At 35.3% G+C, this 19,648-nt stretch overlaps 1 protein-coding gene across 1 annotated transcript in view; it reads right to left on the reverse strand.

Annotated features, from left to right (window-relative positions):
- Window positions 1–19,264, reverse strand: part of HMGCLL1 (3-hydroxymethyl-3-methylglutaryl-CoA lyase-like 1) — a 54,324-nt gene extending 35,060 nt beyond the window's left edge. The window contains exons 1-4 of the mRNA XM_010022285.1: window positions 19,196–19,264; window positions 18,068–18,175; window positions 13,157–13,252; window positions 10,813–10,961 (exon numbers count right to left, since the gene is read on the reverse strand). Coding sequence (XP_010020587.1) covers window positions 10,813–10,961; window positions 13,157–13,252 — 245 coding nt within the window. The 5' untranslated portion in view covers window positions 18,068–18,175; window positions 19,196–19,264. The remainder of the gene's footprint in view (window positions 1–10,812; window positions 10,962–13,156; window positions 13,253–18,067; window positions 18,176–19,195) is intronic.
- Between the last annotated feature and the right edge of the window lie 384 nt (window positions 19,265–19,648).

Consider the following 19,648-nt stretch of genomic DNA (forward strand, 5'->3'; position numbering starts at 1 on the left):
TTCAGAGGAAAATACCACTTTCTTCCTTGTACTAGCTACCCAGATCTTAGACACCAACACATGGACAGAAGCAATTTATAACCCCATCATCTCACAAGTCATTAGAATTGTGGTGAATGGGGTAGTTTTCAGCCTCTCCGTCTGTACTGGCATTTCTGTCCCAGTCTCCCAGAAGAGTTACAGCTCCGCTGTAAGCTGCAGTTTAGGTACACTTTGGGACAAGAAGAAACTGAGAAAACAGACTGTGTCTCTCAGCAGCTATTGGCTTCTCAAAGCCCAAAATTCGAAAGCCACAACCAAGCCTCCATTGTTCAGTCCTAATGCTGTGTTAGCATAGAATTTGGTTGAAATTTCCCTTTTTTAATGACAATTAAGAGCCATGAAATTCCAATTAAACTTCTAATTGTTTATCTTATATTGATTAGGAATAGGATTAAACTAACTAGAAACAGACATTGAAACTCAAAATAAAAGGGATTTAGAACAGGTTCAGAGGTGGGCAGAGCACCAGTTCCAATGGGAAGTAGCTTAGTGGTTAATAGAAGGATGAGAGCCTTCATCAATTCCCCACCATTCCCCTTTCCTCAACACTGAAGGATATAATGTAAAATTATACACTGTATAATGCAAACAGTATTAAACCAATGCTAGTTTACATGTAGTCAAGGTCTGCAGGGAAAAGAATATATTATTTCTTTGCAATTGAGGAGAAACTGATAGAATGTGAAATTAGGATGCATAATAGACAAAAACAAACTGTGGGGGGAAAAAAAAGTCAACAATTCAATGCATAGAATATATCACATCTCTTACATGAAGGTATACTGTTGGCACACTGGAAGTAGCAATAAGAATGAAGCAAAACTTGAACCACAAAAACAACTTGATTAGCCCTGACAAAGAAATGGAAATTAATTTTGTTGCCACAAAAGTGGTTGGGTCCATTACATCCTGCTTGTACTTTTAGTCCAGATACCTACTAGGCATGATTTCAATTATCTACATGTCATTATGAAAACCAGGTTTTTGAAACTTGGCCACAGACTTCATTAAATGTCACCCCCAATTTAGATGTCACTGTTTGAGTTTCAAAATCCTAAATTTTCTTATCTACATTAAAGATTAAAAAAGCAGCTACTGTTAACAGTTAAACACTGGCCTGCTTTTCAGTGACACATAACTCAAAACCAATTCAGGATAATTTCCCTAATTTTTAATGCATACACAGTTTTTCAAATGAAACCAAGCATGAAAACTTTCAGACCCAAAGGATTACTTTTTACATAATCATACAGTGCCTAGAGGTAGTGAATACACAGACTTTTACTGAAATTATTTTGCAACATCAGCCACAGCACTTATTATGAAGTAAGAACAGTTCTAAATACAAAGTAAATGCAAAACATACAGTGAGTATGTGCACAGGTTCCCTTTAATTACATATATCTTTACATGTTCCTAGAGGCTACATATGTTAGATCAAGAAGACGTGCATTTGGTAGTGATAATGTGGCATGAATGACATCTGGAATTGAGTAGGGCAAACAAAAGTAAGAGCAGGCCAAAAGGTACCTAGAGAACAAGGGAATACTCCCTGTGGTTCACACCAGTGAGCAGAAACTTGCCTGAGCTCACATAATTCAGCTGGGCTTGCTGGGGTATGAAAGTATGCGGTGACCTGAGGAATCTGCCTACTATACTGTACAAATCTGTTTGAGATTATGAACTCTCTGCATGCTTACACTGTTGCAACTAGACTGACATTTTAAACAAGGAAAATATGATAGATATAATCTATCTGGGTATCTGATATTCAATGTTAAACTGGAGAAAATGAGGATTACTGAAGGAATGTGACAGGTAAAGGACTTCCTACCAGAGAGAGAACAAAGTCCTGTTGAGAACGAAAGAACTGTTTTTTCAGCAGAGTTCATCAAAGGATGAGCTTGGCAGAATTTTATCTAATTCATTTAATGTATTGGTATAAAAAATAGAGATATGGTGATAACACTGAATTTCTCAGTACTGTCAATACAAAAAAACCCCACAGGGATTCCATGGGGAAAGGACAAAAGCACTAGAAATGGAACTCAGCTGATGACAACAAAAAACCTGAAATGTTTAAAATGAGTAAAGAGTAAAATGCATTCCAAACATATATCAGGATAAGCATTTTTAATAGAGGATTAAAAGTATTAATTCAATTTGAGAAGTTCTTGATGTATTCTTATTGGACACAGGAGATACAATCTGTGTAATTTGTAGAAAAAGTAATGCAAGCTGGAACAGATGCAGGGAAGGGCTGAGTACAGTGGGCAGGGGTACAGAAAGCCTAGCATATGAAAGGAGAAAATATGCATCTGTGAAAGAGGAAAGATAACTATGTGTCCGGTCTGAGCATTGCCAAGACAGATAGACTTCAGGCAGCACCAAGTGGGATGCTTTGTAATTACATTTTTGTAGTTCCAAATTAACAAGCTTAAGTCAGATTTGAGTAGGAAGGTAGATCTGTTATCTACAGATATATTTGGCTGTTACGTTTTCTTTTTTGCGTATGTTATAACTCATAAGGCATTAAAAGCATAATAGAATCAGCCAAAGCAGAGTCCCAAGATCTTCACCCATACCCCTTCAAAATGGGGAACAACTTTGAAGAACATGCTGAAGAACTGCTTAGCAAGAAAAAAGCTAACAAGACAGAGCCACAGAAAGCAACAGAAGGCATTAAGTTTAAAGAAGAGTCTGGTCAACTGCAGCAAACGCTACTGACAAGTCAAGAAGAATGAGGATTGACTACTGTTTCTGAGATCTTGTCAATGGGGAGTTTGGTGAGATCTGTGCAGTTGCAAGCAAGGAACAGAAGCCAAGGTGTAGGAGTTACAGGAGGGAATCACAGAAAAGTCTCCAGAGACTAATTATAAACAGCACCTTCAATGAATTTAGGAATGTAGAAGTGATAGGCAATGAGATATGATATGAAGAACCAAGTAGGGTCAAAGGTGCAATTTTTAAGAGGCAAATGCTTGCTTATATTGCAGTGGAAAAGAGCCAGAGGACAGTGAGAGGTTAAGAAAGAGAATAAGGGAGGGGAGAAAAAAAGAGGAAGAAGAGAACATAGGGTCACTTGGATAAGTGGAAGGGGTACAGATGGAAAGTAGACAAGAAACTCCTGCTGCTTTGACAATGGAGGAGAAAGAGAAAGGATATGGGGAGAGGAAGAAGAGAGTGACAGAAGGAAGAGTATGCTGTATCTATTTTTCTTTAAGAGAAAAAGCAAGATCCTACGTGAGGAAAAGCAGCAGAGGGAAAAAGAGGGAAGAATTTGAGCCATGAGTTACAGAGGCAACTGAAATTTAATTTGGGGATTCAATTAAGTTGGAGAATACAGCTGTTTTCTAAAAAGGTGGCAGGACTGAAAGACAAAAAGACTTTGTAATGGAAAAGACTGTCTTCGTCTCAGGATATTCACCAGAGACACCCCACAGTATGAGAGCAGAAGCAACTATCTTGGAGTTCACAAAGCAGACGCTGCAATGGAAGTGTTTAATTCTGAGTATGTGCTTAAATCTTTGCTGAATCAAGGCCAGACATGTTAGTAGCTTAACTGCATCTTTAGCATGTAATCAAGAAAAGAGCCCATGCAACCAGAGGTGGAAAGAAGTACCTGCAATAAATGATCATATCTGTACAGCTGCTTTAAGGACACACAGTAAGTAAATGCTGTTTTGCGCACTCAGGTTGTGTGGAATCAGAATGTCTCCCTTTAATAAAAAGTGATAAAAAGAAGTTCTCTATTTATTTCACCTGGCAGCTTACCCAGTCTCTTGCTTGTTCTACACTGCAGGTATTGTTTGGTCTTCTCCTAAATTGTTTTCTATGTATATAAAAACAATTAAAAAATAAACCCCAACAACTTTACTGTGTAATATTTTGGACAAAAATGCTGAACACCCTCTGGGGATGGGGAGGGAGAAGGAAGAGGAAGAGAGTTTTCAATTTCTTCCAGTACTCCAAAACCAAATTGCAATGTTCCACAAATGGTATAGACAGTATAAGGTCTCCACGATCAAGGTCACTAGGAATGGTGATAAGCACCACACCAGCCCAATGACTGTGAAGTGCAGGATATAAAACCACAAACAGGCTAAATGAGCAAACATTTCATAGCCAAACTGTGTTAAAAGGAAAATGAATCCGAGCAGAAACTGAACTCCATGTTGTAATCAGCCCTTTGTCAGCTTGTTTCAGCAAGAGCTCCAGAGCCAGATCCACAGCTGCTACCACAGCTGGAAGCATGAAGCCTCCTGAGAAGCCAGTTGCAGACTCAGATGCTGCTGTTTCCTGTTTATTATTATAGTGTAAGTTCACATATAATTTACCATGTTCACTGCAGATGTATTTATTTTTATTGGATGTTCGTGCTAAAATGAATATGCCTATCATTTGGTGAATTCATATTATTGAGAATGATATATTCTGTCTCTTCGCAAAGGAAGCCATTTGTTAAAAAACAATCTTTACTGTAAGAAGAGCGGAAATAAAAAGAAGAGGGAAAGAAGATTCTTCCAGAAACAGAATCTCCAAGCCAAGCCTAAATGTGTAAATAAGGCCAGGATTTTTTTCCCCATTTCATTAGGAAAAAAAAAAAAAAAAGAGAGAAAAAAAACATCTCTCCATGTATTTAGTGCCCAGTTGCAAGTCATATATATGCTCTTCAAAGCGAATCCTATAGGAATGATGTTTGTTATTATTTTTTTAGACTATCTAGAAAACAACATTACATTCTGAACTATGTTCTAGAAAATAATTTGTCTAGATCCAGAACAAAACTGTTATTTTGTACTACAATGTTGTTTTGTACTATAATGAAGGACTACTTAACTTCTAATAATTATATCAAATTATTCATGGACCAAATGCAAACACATTGTATCGTTACTTCATAACTTCGTACTAACATTTCAAGTTTGAGTTTGCGCTACCCTTTAAAAAGAAACAGAGATCAATTTTAGTTTCCACAGGCATCCCACTCTTTTTTATTTATTTATTTATTTATTTTTTATTTAAAGCAGCTCTTCTTCTGGCCTCCTAATAATAATTTCTATCTGCAGCACAAAAAAAAATGGATAAACTTTGGTATAAAATTATTCCTAAGGAAGATCTCTCCTCTTACATAGTGCAACCACCTAGTATGATAGAGTTAGTACAATGGCTTTTACATCCTTTCCTTAATCTGTCCCCAGTACAGAGAAATGCACCAAGTCCCCACACCCCAGCAGTCTCTGGCTTCTCAAACCTCTCCTAGGGACTGCAACCAGCTGGCTTAAGACCATCTAACCCTGTAGATTTGTTTACCATTCACATATGAAAATGTATTGCTCCCAAGTCTATTAAATGTTCATCTATATTTTGTTGTTCCCATAATATCAAATATGGGCTCAGTTACAGTGACATTAAGGTGTTAAACTGATTTTACTATCTAAAGAAATTATAATGGTATAAATCACCCTATTATCAGTATAATTGTGGCTATGTTAAACTACACGGTGTAGTCTAAAAATGGGGGTTTAAAGCAATGTGAAAAAACATGTGTACTTCAGCCTTTAGTATTCCAGAATACCAGAAAATATGAGTTCAAAGTTTCTGTCTGTATTTGTGAAACATGTGAAGCTTTAAACTGTATTGATTTGTGCAAAACTGAATTGTTGGAGTTTATCCCATTGTACTTTTAGTTAGGTATATAAAATACACTATTTTAAGGCCATCCAAATATCTTGAATTAAGCTAGTTATGATGAGCTGTAATAAAATAAGAGCATTATTGAACCGACTTATAAAGATCAGATTTTCTTGATAACCAGAAGTTTCAGATAATTAAGATGTTTCTTTATAAGCAAAACAGACTTCGTATTAGCTTCTGAAATTACTTCTTATAAAATATTCTAAAATTAAACTGCTATGTACTTCCACATTTGTTTTTTGGATTTATTTATTTTTTCCCAAAATCCAAACATCACTAGCACAAAATAAAGATAACTAAAATCAATTATTTCTCTTTAACTTGCCACTATTTCATGTCTTACCTTGTGTATTAGCATCAAAGTTAAATAATAATTATGTCCTATAGTCAAAAGTAATTATATATATTGTAACCTATAACCCTTATTATAACATAATATAAAAGGTAGTAATAACAAAATTATATACAATTATTTGTTTGATATCTGTCATAGGAAAAAATGTTGCTATTTCAAATATATCAACCAGTATTTGAATCTGATATAGGCACACATGTAATCCAAATATTGACATATTTCAATATGCTTTTAAGTATTGTGAACTTCACCATACTGCTTCTTCTTAAAAGACATAGCACTATATATAGCATTATATACACCACTTTAAATTAATGTGCAATTATGTATTTAATTTATGAAGCAGCAGCTTTGTAAGGAAATGCTTCTAGAGTTATTTTACAGTAAACATTTGCATCTGTTTTTCTAACACTGAACCTCTAAACATTTGCATCTACATTCAGATTTGCACATGCAAATAGTACAAATGGCCTCAAAGGGACTATTCAAATGAAAATTTTTCAAGACTGGGACGTAAAATAGAGTTTTTAATTGCTGGTCATGCAGAAGTGTGTTTTAGTAGGAAAAAAAAACAAACTCAAACCAACCAAAAACCAAAACCAACAACCTTTCAGCCCTTCTATTCCCAGTTAATTTTTATTAGGACTAAGACTGTCCTATACAGAACTGAATATTTCAGAGGGAGAGAGTCTGACTTCATTTCACTGTCACAGGACACAAACTATGTAGTGAAGTATCATTTGTGGAAAAGAGGAAAACCCAATCCTTTCTCCCATACTGTTCTATTGTACTAATTGCAATTTATTTCTGTGTCTCCTTAAATTTTGGAATACATTAACTTGGAATAATCTAGTTTAACCAGAATTTACTTAACATTTTCTTCATTTGTACATTACAATTACATTTAAATTAAAACACAATCCAAGTGACTACTTACAATTAGCATTTGCCACAGTTTTTCACCACTCCTGGCTGTTAGACTTCATTTTTAATCAATAAAAAAGATATGATATTTTTAATAGTACCTGAATTATGCAGTTCTAAAACTAGTAGTATTTTGTGTCATTTCAAATGCAAAATATGCATAGTAGTAATTAGTCGACCACACAGTTTATAATCAGTTTGGGTCAGTGTCTTCTCAGAATGTGTCAGAGAGATACTATTGAAAAGTTTTTATGCATGTTAAAAAAAAAGAAAAAAAAACTTAATGATGTTAATAAATAGTCTAACTTCTAAGACCATGCACAAGATTTCATAAACATCTGAACTAACTTAGGAAACATTTTGAAAACTGTGTACTGTGCTACAGATTTTAGATGTGACAGCTGACAACATAAATTTTCTGGATGATGATCGAGTCAATGTTAGTGCAGCTGTAGCAACAGTAAGACATGCAAAGGCTTAAAGTTTAGTTTCAACTGTTTGAGCACATTTTTCATAAGATTCAAGGATTGCCAATGATTTATGCTCACTACATAAATTCTAAATTGCCAGTAAAAATAGGAAATAAAATTTGAACCCTTTAAAATTATTTTTGGAAGTATTTTTCAACTGCATACATAAGGACTTAGGGCAAGGCACTAAATTATCCATTTCCTGAAAATAAATAAAACTTCAAACAATAATAGTGCTTTAGAAAGGAAACAATCTCTGTATTGAAATTAATATAAATACAATTTATGCATATTAATATTTTTATTATCTAACTAATTAAAGCAAAATATTTAGCATACGAAATTTGTTTTAGAAGCCAAAATGAGTAGTCCTGGGAGCTTGCTTGAGCAAAGGCTGAAGGTTTTGGCCATGGTTCTTTAAAAGTAGCCAATCTCTAAAAGGGTGATGAAAAACAAAACACTGATTCTCAGTGCACAGAATACAAATCCTCATCCATGTAGTCCATAGCTTCATTTTGTTACCTTGCAGCACAAAGCCTAATAGATTTCTTATATCTTTTGTTATTTACACAAATTACAAGGGGCTAATCCTTGATCCATAGAGACATTTTACTTCTCATTAATTGCTATTTTGCCTCCTCAAAATCTCCCTGTGAGGGATTGTTTTAAAGTGCATTCAAAGTCCAAACAGACTGTGTTAACCATAAGCACGCCCAAAACTTTCTTTCTAATATTTTGATATACTTAAATCCAAGTTCAATGGATGGTTTAGACAGTCAGAATTATTACCTTAGTTACTTTTTTGTTATGAAATAAGGCTCCATATTCTGCAATTTAGATCTTCATCAGATTTTTAGCAGATTAGCTGCTTTATTATATAAAATTTTTGATTTGTTGAAGTGTAATGTTAATCCAGCATCTTATCTCCTCATGCCTCAACCTCTAATTTTCACTGGACAAATTGCTTCCCAAGCTAATATCCTGTGATGAAGATAGCTACACATAAACATAAATGTAGTTTCTCTTCAATATACTTATCCTCCCTAATTGGATTCTTTACCTGGTTATAATCCCACAAATCAAATGATTCTGTCAATGGCTTCGTACTTCTGAATGTTTCGCTTTTCTTAGACCTGTAAGCCTAAGGAAGAAAGCTATAGCTGGAGCAAACTTATATCACTTTCATTCATGACTTCTTTGAATCTGTTCACTTTGTAGCGTACCTGGTACTATGCAGTCCACTGTTGAAGCATTGTGTAATGTACTGCATATAGCACAACAGACTTGATAAAATTGTCCTGCATGTACTCTGTGAAGTTTGCTAGGGTGTGCGTGCTGAAGTGAAATTACAGACCTTTGTTCTGGGTGCACAAAGCAAGCACTTTTAAACACAATCAGATTGTATTTTCTTTGAGTTTTTATAGTTTTTTATTACCTCATCTCACTTTTTTTCACCTGTGTACAATGGTGAAAAACAGTGGTTTTTTTGTTTGCTTTATTACCTGGTTCTTAATACTCCTCTCTTTGTATGTCCTTGCATTGTTTTCCTTCTTTTTATTCTTAATTATTAAAATACTATTTTGTTTGTGTGAGTGCTCTGATTCTGTTTGAGCATTTTCTGCCTCGTACTTCTTCCTCTCTGTACATGCCTTCTCATACTGCTGCTCTCTCACTTTTTTCTGCTGTGTGCAGAACACCTGCCACACAGTTCATCAGATTATAGACAATAAATATACGGGAATGTTGCAGGATGCTGTCATGGGAACAGTCATTTCCATCACATCAGTGTTTAAGTGCCAGAATAACTGCCACTGGCGTATTACAAATGCATTAGATATACAGTCTGTGGGAAAAAGAAAAACCAGAAGGTTGCCACTTTCCTAAACGTGAAAACAAGTGAACAGAAGATAAGGTGACACTGGAAGCTCCAACATTAACCTAGAGTACACCACAGGGGTTTCTTTATCACCTGCAGTTTACATGTTCTGAACCAGTTGTAAAGTCCATTATGTTCTCAACTCAGAATTTAGTACCAGAAAAATGTGGCAAACAGTGGTGACAGAGACCTTTAAAACAACAAATCTCTTGTAAGAGAGGCAAACCCTGACTCTATCTGACAGATTAGAAGCTAGTTAAAGTATTTAAGCTCTGGTACAAGTTACTGTTTCTTAATACAATGAAAGCCCTTACTTTTCTATTCAATGATTTTCCACATGAAACTTATAACCAGGCTAGGGAAAAAGGACCCAAGCATTTGTGAACTATCGTTAGTTGGATATGTGTGTTAAAATCCTTGGGGTGGGCAAGATGACCTCCAGAGGTCCCTCTCAACCTAAACCATTCTGTTACTCTGTGATCCTCTGAGACTGAGGTATAACTAGAAGTCAGACCTCTCTCTCAAAGGAAATGTTCAAACTACCACATTATTGTGCAGAAAGTGAGCAGTAGGATTACTTATTTCTGAAGCAAAGAGAGATCCAGTATTATTGTCAGACTTCATCTCTGAGGTATCTACCTCTACCTATTTTCAAGTCCAGCTATTTTCTGAGCATGATGTAGTAGTATACATTACTAGTAATCCTCAAGGACTCTCATTGCTGAGTTTCTCTTTGAAACTATGTAAGCCTTTTTTGAATTCACAAGGACCTTCACAAATAATCTTAGGTAAGTAGCTCTGTGTAATGCAAAAGAAAATGGACATAAAATGAATGTTCAAGAGTGAGTAACGTTCAGGATTATTTCAAGTTTAAAAGAAGGTACTCTAGAGAAAGATAAATACTGGACAATTCCAGTTTCATGCACTAGAGGCTCCAAAAACTTCAACACCTGGAATTTTCGGAATAACTTATATCAAGAATATTTTTTTCTTAGGAGTAAATTTTTACCTTGATTCTATGGTGTATGAAGTGATATATTATCAATAATATAATAAAATAAAAGTATGCATGGTATTTTTCTAAGGTGCAGGCAACAATGTTATGAATTCTCAGCAGCACAAAATAAATTTTATTCTGGCATCAGCGATGATAAAAATAAATTTGTATAATAAATCAGGTATGTTTATACACACAGCTTATTTATTTAAATTTCTAGAAAAAGCTAGTCACTATTAGTACTTACCAAACACAGAGAAAAATTACTAAGTATATGCAACTGTAAAAAGAAAAAAAAGAAAAACAAACAAAAAAACACCCCACAATAAAGACTATTATTTCAATACATCTAAAATATAAAAATTGGTATTATTACTTTCCTACTGGTACAAAAGCATCCTGTAACAGCAACTCTAATAACTCTGTATTATTTAAGAATTTTTGTATTTACCCACGCACTGGAATATTCATATTCCTTGCAGATTTAGCAACATCTTCAAATTTTTCTATGCTTTCTTCAATTGAACAATTAATATTCATTTTGCTAAATGATTCAGATGCTGCACCAAATACTGAGACTTCTGTGGCCCCTGCTGCAATCTGAAAAATACGTTTCAATAAAACAGAATCATAACTTTACATTAAAAGATTGTTAAGCACTTAATTCTGTAAGACATTCTAGAATTTGAAAGTACATTATAGGTACATCATCCATATCTAAAATATACATTTCATTCCAATTTTTTTTAAATCTATTGCATAAAACCAGATTGAATCAAATTTTGAGTTCATTCACTATGGTATATTTCCTTCCTTTTCTTAGCAATTAGGAAAACATATCTTTAAGGTGACAAATGATTAAGGCATTACAAAAGGAAATCACATGAACCAACAATGAAAATAACAATGATTGATACTTGTATTCATTTTTCAGAAAAGGAAAAGATCATATAACAACTCTGAAATATTCATCCTCTGTACAAAACCTGTTCCTCATGAATGCCAGGAAGTCATTCTTATGCTTAGGAAAGCTCTGTGCCTGCATGTGCCTAGAGCAGCAACAATAACCAAAAGGGATTTCCTTGTTAGAGCCAGCTCTAGGATCAAAGGCTCCGTTGGTCTTGGTGTCATAGTCAGTATGAACAATATGGAAAATATGTATGTGAGAGTCTGCTGAGAAAAAGTCCCAGAGCAAATAGCAGTCTAGAAAATGTGTAAATTTGGTGACTTCACTGAAGAGGCAATTAGTCTGAGCTTGTACTCAGTAACTCCATACTCAGTAAAGTCAGCTAACATGAGGCAAACTAGAATGCCGAAAGCCAAATGATAGGAGAGCAAATATTTAACCTTAGGAGAACACCCAATTCATTAATTCTCATTCTCTAGTGAGAATACTCTTGTTCTGTGAAAAGGAACAGAATTTTTCCCTGTACTCTGCTTCTGCAGGATAATGTCCAAGCTTCAGCAACACTTATAGAAACAGTAACCCTTCCAAACAGAAATAAAAAAAAAAAAAAGCAGCAAGAAAGAACTCAGCAAACACCAACAACTATATTTGCTTTGTTTTCCTTTCATCATATAACTAACTACAGTATAGAGATATAGCAGATTTACTTCAACTCATACAAACTACTATTGCAAAGTTGTGGCACTATCAATCTGAGTACTGACTTGCCTATGTACAGAATTTTGTTTTAAGAGAGATTTCATACGTAGTATAGAAACTGAATGATAGACTACATCACAGATGTCCATCAAGCAGTATGCTTTCCAAACATGGCTTGTCCTATATCAAGACAAAAGCATAGAAGCATGAAAAATTTTCAGAAAACAAAAAAGTGTAAAGATTTTACTAGCAATGTGTGTGTATGTATGTTTTAAGAAGACTGAACTGCTCCATTATTGCAATTCCAAACACTTTGAGCCTCTAATTTTGAATAATTACTTTATATGAACTGAAACAATTTAAACTTTCAATCCCTACAAAAGTGGAGTGCAGAATTTAAGAAATCTAATACATTTATAGGAACTTGCAGAGACTGCTTGATCAATACTTCCATTAAAATATACAGAACTTAACATCCGTGATTTTGCCCATTTTTCACAATGAAAACTGAGAGTTTTTAATTTAAAAAGCTATAGCTTAGTGTCGTGGTTTAAGCCCAGACGGTAACTCAGAACCACGCAGCCGCTTGTTCACTTCCTCCTTTCTTCCTCCCCCCACTCCTGGAGGGATGGGGAGAAGAATCAAGAGAATGTAACTCCCACAGGTTGAGATAAGAGCAGTCCAGTAACTAAGGTATAATACAAACCACCACTGTTACCAATAATAATGATAAGGGAAATAACAAGGGTAGAGGATACAATTGCTCACCAACTGCCAACCAAAACCCATCCCAACCCGAGCAGCGATCTGGGCCTTCCGGGTAACTCCCCCCGGTTTATATACTGGGCATGACGTGCTGTGGTATGGAATACCCCTTTGGCCAGTTTGGGTCAGGTGTCCTGCCCCTGCTTCCTCCTGGCTTCCCCTCCTCCCTGGCAGAGCATGAGACTGAGAGAAGTCCTTGGTCAGAGTAAACATTACTTAGCAACAACTAAAAACGTCAGTGTTATCAGCGTTGTTCCCAGACTGAAAGTCAAAAACACAGCACTGCACCAGCTACTAAGAAGGTGAAAAAAATGACTGCTGTAGCTGAACCCAGGACACTTAGTTTTAACAGGACAGGCAGTACAGAACTGAAAGTGTCTGAAACATGAAAGAGCTAATTGTGGACATCTATGAAGGCACTTACAGCAGCATGAAAACCTTGAAGATTAGGCGTAAGGACAGGATACTGGACTCCAGGATGCCGCTCAATGCCTCTCATTACTTCTTTATGATCTGCCATCTAAAATGTACAAACCATTTTTATTGATCAGGAGTTAATTCTGATTTTACACAGCAAAGCAGAAATTGGCTTAGACTGTGCTTTTGCCTTCATTGGGTATACATTTCAAACAAAAAGTATAACAGCCAAGGGGTTAAATGGATATTTTACAAGTGTTCATTTTTTTATTTCTTAACCTTCGAGTATTTGAGTTGCAAGCTTTCCAGTTCTATATGAATATGGAATTGGGGTTAAGATTTCTACAGTGGGTTTTTTTGCACGTATCTGTAAAAACATAATTTGCATCATAAATTTACAGACGTGATCATGCCCATCATCAACTGTTATTGCAACGTTAAACTAAACTCAGTTGATTCAATAGCTGGAATTAATGGAATAATTGACATTTAAAAATCATCTAAATCCTGAAAATGTCAGCACTCTGATAAATGTGACCTCACAATCTTAAGTGGACCTGAATTACCCAACACTCTAATCAGCGTATTTGAAAAGACTAATCACAAGTTTATCCTTAAAAATATAGCAAAATCCAGTTCTCTGTGTCATGTAACATTTTAATATACTCAGAATTTTTTTTCAAAAGAAGACCGTTACTGTATTTAGGCATTTATTTTCTTTAGTCTCCCCTCACAAAAGAAACTCTGCCTTTTCGAGATATTCTTGTACTTTTCTCACTCAAGATTAAATAAACTCCATATACTAATCAAGAAGATGGATCAAAGTCTTATTCATGTAATAAATTGTAGATTATTTAGACAAGCAAATTTTCTTGAAAGAAGTGAAGGAAAAATTAGTATTATTTTAATGGTGGCAATGGCTGGAAACAATAGAGTTGATAAAACATGTCCCTCTTATTTCATGGCTTACAGATTTTGAGTTTAAAGAAATTAATAGTATATTTTAGAAGCTTTTTAAATCAGGTCTTATAAAAGTAAATCTTCCAAGCAAACAATATTAAATTCAATTTCTGATTCTTTCAACACTGATGAAAAGTCATTTGAGGGGTACCATATGAAAAGATATATGAACTACAAGCCTTTGTTACTCCTTATTTTCAATGGATATTTTATTGATAGCTTTGCAGTGCCCCAATTCTAAATACGTATTATTAAATTATACCAGATTATTAAGTGACAATACTACTGGCAACCTGAAATCTTCCTGTCACTGGTTTCCTACTACAAAAAAGAAGAGACTAAAAATATCAGAAAAATGCATGTATCTCTCCTCAAACGTAAGCTCAACATGTACCTATAAGGAAGTGGATGTGTGGTATGAAAAGTGCCTTAGAGCCAGACACAACTCATTCCTCATCAGGAAACAAGTGATGGCACAAAACAACTTTTTATAATTGCTTCTACATAAACTAAAGCAGTATGACCACCCTCACAAAATACATTGGTAAATGCCTTAGTTTTTTATGAACAATTTTTCACTCCTTAATTTAATAGAAATAATGTCTACATTTCTCAGGACAGGGAATAATGTTTGAAACCAAATGATTAATTAAATGGTAAATGCTGGAAGCAATTCCACACTTTAAAATTATGGCCTGACTTAAAATACACTAGAAAACCAAAATGACACTTTTTCAGCCATTATAAAGCTGCCACAGTATAAAGCTGCCAGATCCAAATAATATTATACATATTACGTTTGTCCCGTTACTATTTTTCCTGTAAGTAAAATCCCATTTTAACACATATTGCCTGTTATAAGATTTTAAATTATAATAAAATATTTCTTTTCCAAATTTCTTTAAAAATAAGCTTTCTAATGGTAGATATTTATAATTTTTGGCCATTTAGGTTATAGGTGTGGGATCCTGTTTTATATGGCACCTTGCTACTGTGGAACTGTTTCTTTTTAGCTTTTTTAAGTAAAAAAATCTCTGCCAAGAAGAACAGTGGATGGGAAACCATAAAAGAGCTTTAAAATACTAAAAAAAGAAATAAGTGAATGAGTGAACTAAACATAACCATGAATTCTATTCCCATGACCTATGAAAAGAAAAAAGGAGCAAAGAAAAGACAAAGTTGAGACTGCATTCCCTATCAAAGCAACACAATCTTATCTTTTAAATAAAAAACATTTTAAACACAAATTAAGCCATTAAGATAAAGTATTCAGACATGAATTTAAGATAAGAAGGGATTGTTCATTTTTTTCCAAACCTGACAAACCTGTGCTAAATTTGGTACTCCTAATGGTTCACAGGAAAAGGAAATAATTAAAGTAGAAAGGAAGAAATCCACCTTTGCTTTAGACTTTTCCTTCTAACATTTAAAAACCTACGTTACTCTCTGTGGCTTTAACTGCCAAAGTTTGATGGCACTTGGAAAAACTTAAGCCTAGTCACTTTTAACAGACACAGTATCATTGCCCCTACATTGACACCAAAGAAATTCTGCATTGTTGCTCTTCCCTTTTCCTATCATCGTTTCTTTAGACCCTTCCCTAGTGATCCCAAGAACACCGAAATAAATCAAAGGAGTCCCTCAGAGTGCTGAACAGTTTGCTCTGCTAACTCATGAATAAGAAAAAGTATGATTGTACTGTTTTTCCCAGAGGAAAGCTTAGAATACAGTCCAGGCCCAGGATGTATTCTCAGTTTAAAACAGACAAACTTTATATACATTTGGACAAAAGATGTGCAATAAACAATGTTAAAAATCAAAATATTTTCTCAAGTGAATTAATTTCATGTTTTATTTTATAAATAACTTGTGTGGTCCTTACTAAACATGTAATACTTAAATGTTTCTGTGAAAACAAGTGTGTAATTTCTTGAAAATTAGTTTAAATTATATAGACAAGTATTGACTTATTTTCTTACTTGCAGGGAATAATTAAGTTTGCACAAACAGGAGCTACATAATATATACTTCAGGACTAAGTGTTAAATCTCAAATGAAAACCTGCCACTCCTAGTGCCAATGTAGTTTTGCTGCTGACTTCAGAAAGGTTAGGATTTCTGCTGAATTGTACCATGTGTAAAAATTAATTTTGGAAAATAATGAGAAAATTTTCGTGATTCATCAAAACTCAGTATGGATGGCTGATAGAGTGCTAGATCTGCAAGATAACTAACGTGCCTAAGTACTGCTACATATATGAAAGTCCCAGATTTAGATCTTCCAAACACACTTTCAAATGTGGAAAACGAAATTTCATTTAGGCAAAAAGGAAAAAAAAAACCAAACAAAAGGGTTTTTATCTTTCTTTTTTACATCAATGACTATTTGTTCTTGGAAGAGTAGAAAAGAGGTAGGAATGACGTGTTACCATTCCAACTCCTTAGTTAGAACTGAATGTTTACAGAGATAAAGAGCAAAATAAAATGCACAAGTACTTTCTTTGCTTCCATTCCACAGTACAATATTATCATTGATTGTATTTTCTCTGTATTATTAATTGCAAAAAGTCATTGCCCTTTTATAAGCTAACTCAAAAAGAAGGACCGCATGGTGGATAGATACACAGAAATGTACCAAGTGCAGCAGACATTCAAAAATGGGTATTTGGCTTCAGGGCACTAAAGCTTCCACAACAGTCCACACAACCCCCAGGCCTGGGGAGTCTACTCTCTTGGTTTGGTGCTAGGGAGCAGTCCTGGAAAGTTTATGTGGTTTGCACAAGCATCTAGGTTTTCCTGCCCTGATTCTAGGCCTCTGAACTGGTGTTGCTTCCACAAGAAGTCCCTTCCACCATGACTGTTTCCCAGAGATCAGCCTCAATGCCATTCATCTGGATACTCACACTCAGTACTCTGCATCCCAACTGCTTCATATTCTCAGATTTTTATCACTATAGCTACAATCAGTATCCTCTATCCCAGCTGCCCTTTATTCATGGTATTGATCCATCATCCCCATATCTCTTAAGCCCTTTCAGCATCCTGTGACCAATTCTCTCATTCCACACTTACTACTGTTCCTTGCGCATATACACACATACACCCGATGTAGTAATCATGACAAGTTGTACACCTAGCATTTCTGTTGATCAGGCCAGGAGTGCTCCCCTCTGAAGAGTTTAGCTTCCTGCACTCAAGGTCAGCTCACAGATAAGACGGCAACTTGATAAGCTTCAATCAGCCTTAGAGATCATCAATAAAAGCTGGAAAGCAGATCAGCGAAGGCTCCCCAAACAGCTCTGTTAAGGAGTCTTAACATGGCCTTCCCTCCCCTTTCACTCAATTTCACAGCAAAAGTTGCTTCACAGAAACTTTTATCTGAGACACTGTCATGCTCCCTCCCTGCCTGAGAAACAATGCAGCTGCAGAGCAAGAGCCAAGCCCATGGTTTGCCAGGTAGCTTATTGTCTGGGTCCTATGTCTACCAGACTTAAGTTCCTGGCTTAACCTGGGACCTGCCGCATCACTGTGAACTCACCTGATCGGGTGTAGTCTTGGCTGCCCTGGTTACCCTCGCTGGATTTGCTCTGCTCTCACAGACTGCTGGATTGCCTTTTAGTCAACAAGGCTGCAATCTTGGCTCCCTTGTTATCATGCTTAGCTTCCAGTTCCCCTTCTCTTCTGAAGCAACCCGCTCTTGCTGCTGCTAAATTAGGGATTTAAGCCGCTTTCTGCACAGCTTACTTCAATTTTCTTCAATTTTAACTATTTTTTAATAATTATCCCAACCTCAGCCAATCTAAATAAAAGCATAAAACTTGAAAGCTGCCTAAGTTGTGTCTGACAACTGTATCTGATTCTTGTATAATTATACAGGCTATACTATTGAAAAACTCCACTGCATGTAATGGCATTTAAATCTCAATTGAAATAGTTCTGAATGGTGATGATTTACATACCTGAGGCACCCATTTGGATGAAACAAAACTGGTCACTTCTATTGCAGGCAGGCCTGTTTTGGAAAGCCGGTTGATTAACTCAATTTTGATATCAGTTGGGACTATCACCTATGGACATGGAGACAGACTATAGTACAGTATTTCATTCAGTAAGAAACTTTTGTAAGTCAAATGTTCTTAGTACATAAACAATAATATTTTTTAAAATAATGAACTATACTCATACATTATACCATTAACAACAGTGTCTCCTGACAGTAGGAAGATACTGCATAAGGAAAGCATCAGGCAGTATATATCATCCTACTCCCTTTTTTGTCCACCACAAAAGAATGAGGAAGCACTTTTATAACCACTGTAACTGCTTAAAGATCTGGCCTCAGTAATTCTTAGTAACCAAACACCAACCTACTGAAGAAGCGACAAAGGAAATAGTAACACAGAACAGTCCAACCAGAGAAAAATGGAGGAAAAAAAGCTCCAGAGCTGGGACAGAGTAATTCCATTCTCTTAATACTACTAACATCTTTCATATTAGCACACCAATATATGCAAGCCTATCCGCATATCCTCCTGTTTGTGGAAACAGATGACTGTTTTGATACATGTACCCCATTTTACAGTCTCTTTTAATCTTCTTCCAAGACACACTTCAGTCAAATAACAACAAAATCAAAAGAATACCTGCTTTTTTTCCATGCCTGTTCAGGAGGAAGCATGACAAAACCTACTGTACTATTCCTATTATCATAGCACTTCCAGCACAAACATGTATTATGAAGATAGCCAGTGTTTTATTGCATTACCAATTACGTCATGACACAATGCTATTGACTGACAAGACAAATTCTAGAATAAGATATGGCAGTTGAGTAACAGAAAGGCTAGTTAACCAAGTATAGAAAGAAATCATATGATTTAACACCTGGCTACATAGTAATATACTTCTCTTCTAATATACAAAACAGTTATTAATATAAAACGAAATAAATATATTTATAGTACCTAATAGAAGAAACATGATTAGCAGCGTGTACGTGCTTTACACAATGAAAATAACACTGATATCCATGTCACAACACACACACATACACAAAAAAAAAAAACAAACCCACAGATGAAAATTACCTTTTCATTTTGTAATCCATCCCTTGGCCCAACTTCTACAATCTTTATGTACTCAGGCAGTCCAGATGCTTGAGATTCCTGAAAGAAAAATCAATTCTAAAACACAAAACAATGAAGGTCACCGAGATCAAAGGTACAGCTTGTACCTGTCTTCTCATATGATTCTAGGTATAAAGTCATACTGTATAAAGTCAACATTGTTTGCTCACGGCCTTTAAAAATCTGTGAGAACATGTTCTGCACCTTGAGTTAGGGAATAAAAGTTAAAAGCCAAAGTTATCCATGTGCATATTCCACTGCTCCTCTGAGGCCACAAATGTTTACTATAAAAATGTATATAGAATCATAAATGAACACTGTGTTTTACAGAGTGAGAAATATTCCCATTTCGAAAAGCTTATCAATGAACAACCCAGTCCTCCAAACTTCTACCTGAATGTTCTCAATTTAACT

Source organism: Nestor notabilis, unplaced genomic scaffold (genome assembly GCF_000696875.1).
Source record: "Nestor notabilis isolate BGI_N333 unplaced genomic scaffold, ASM69687v1 scaffold11979, whole genome shotgun sequence".
Lineage (NCBI taxonomy): Eukaryota > Metazoa > Chordata > Aves > Psittaciformes > Psittacidae > Nestor > Nestor notabilis.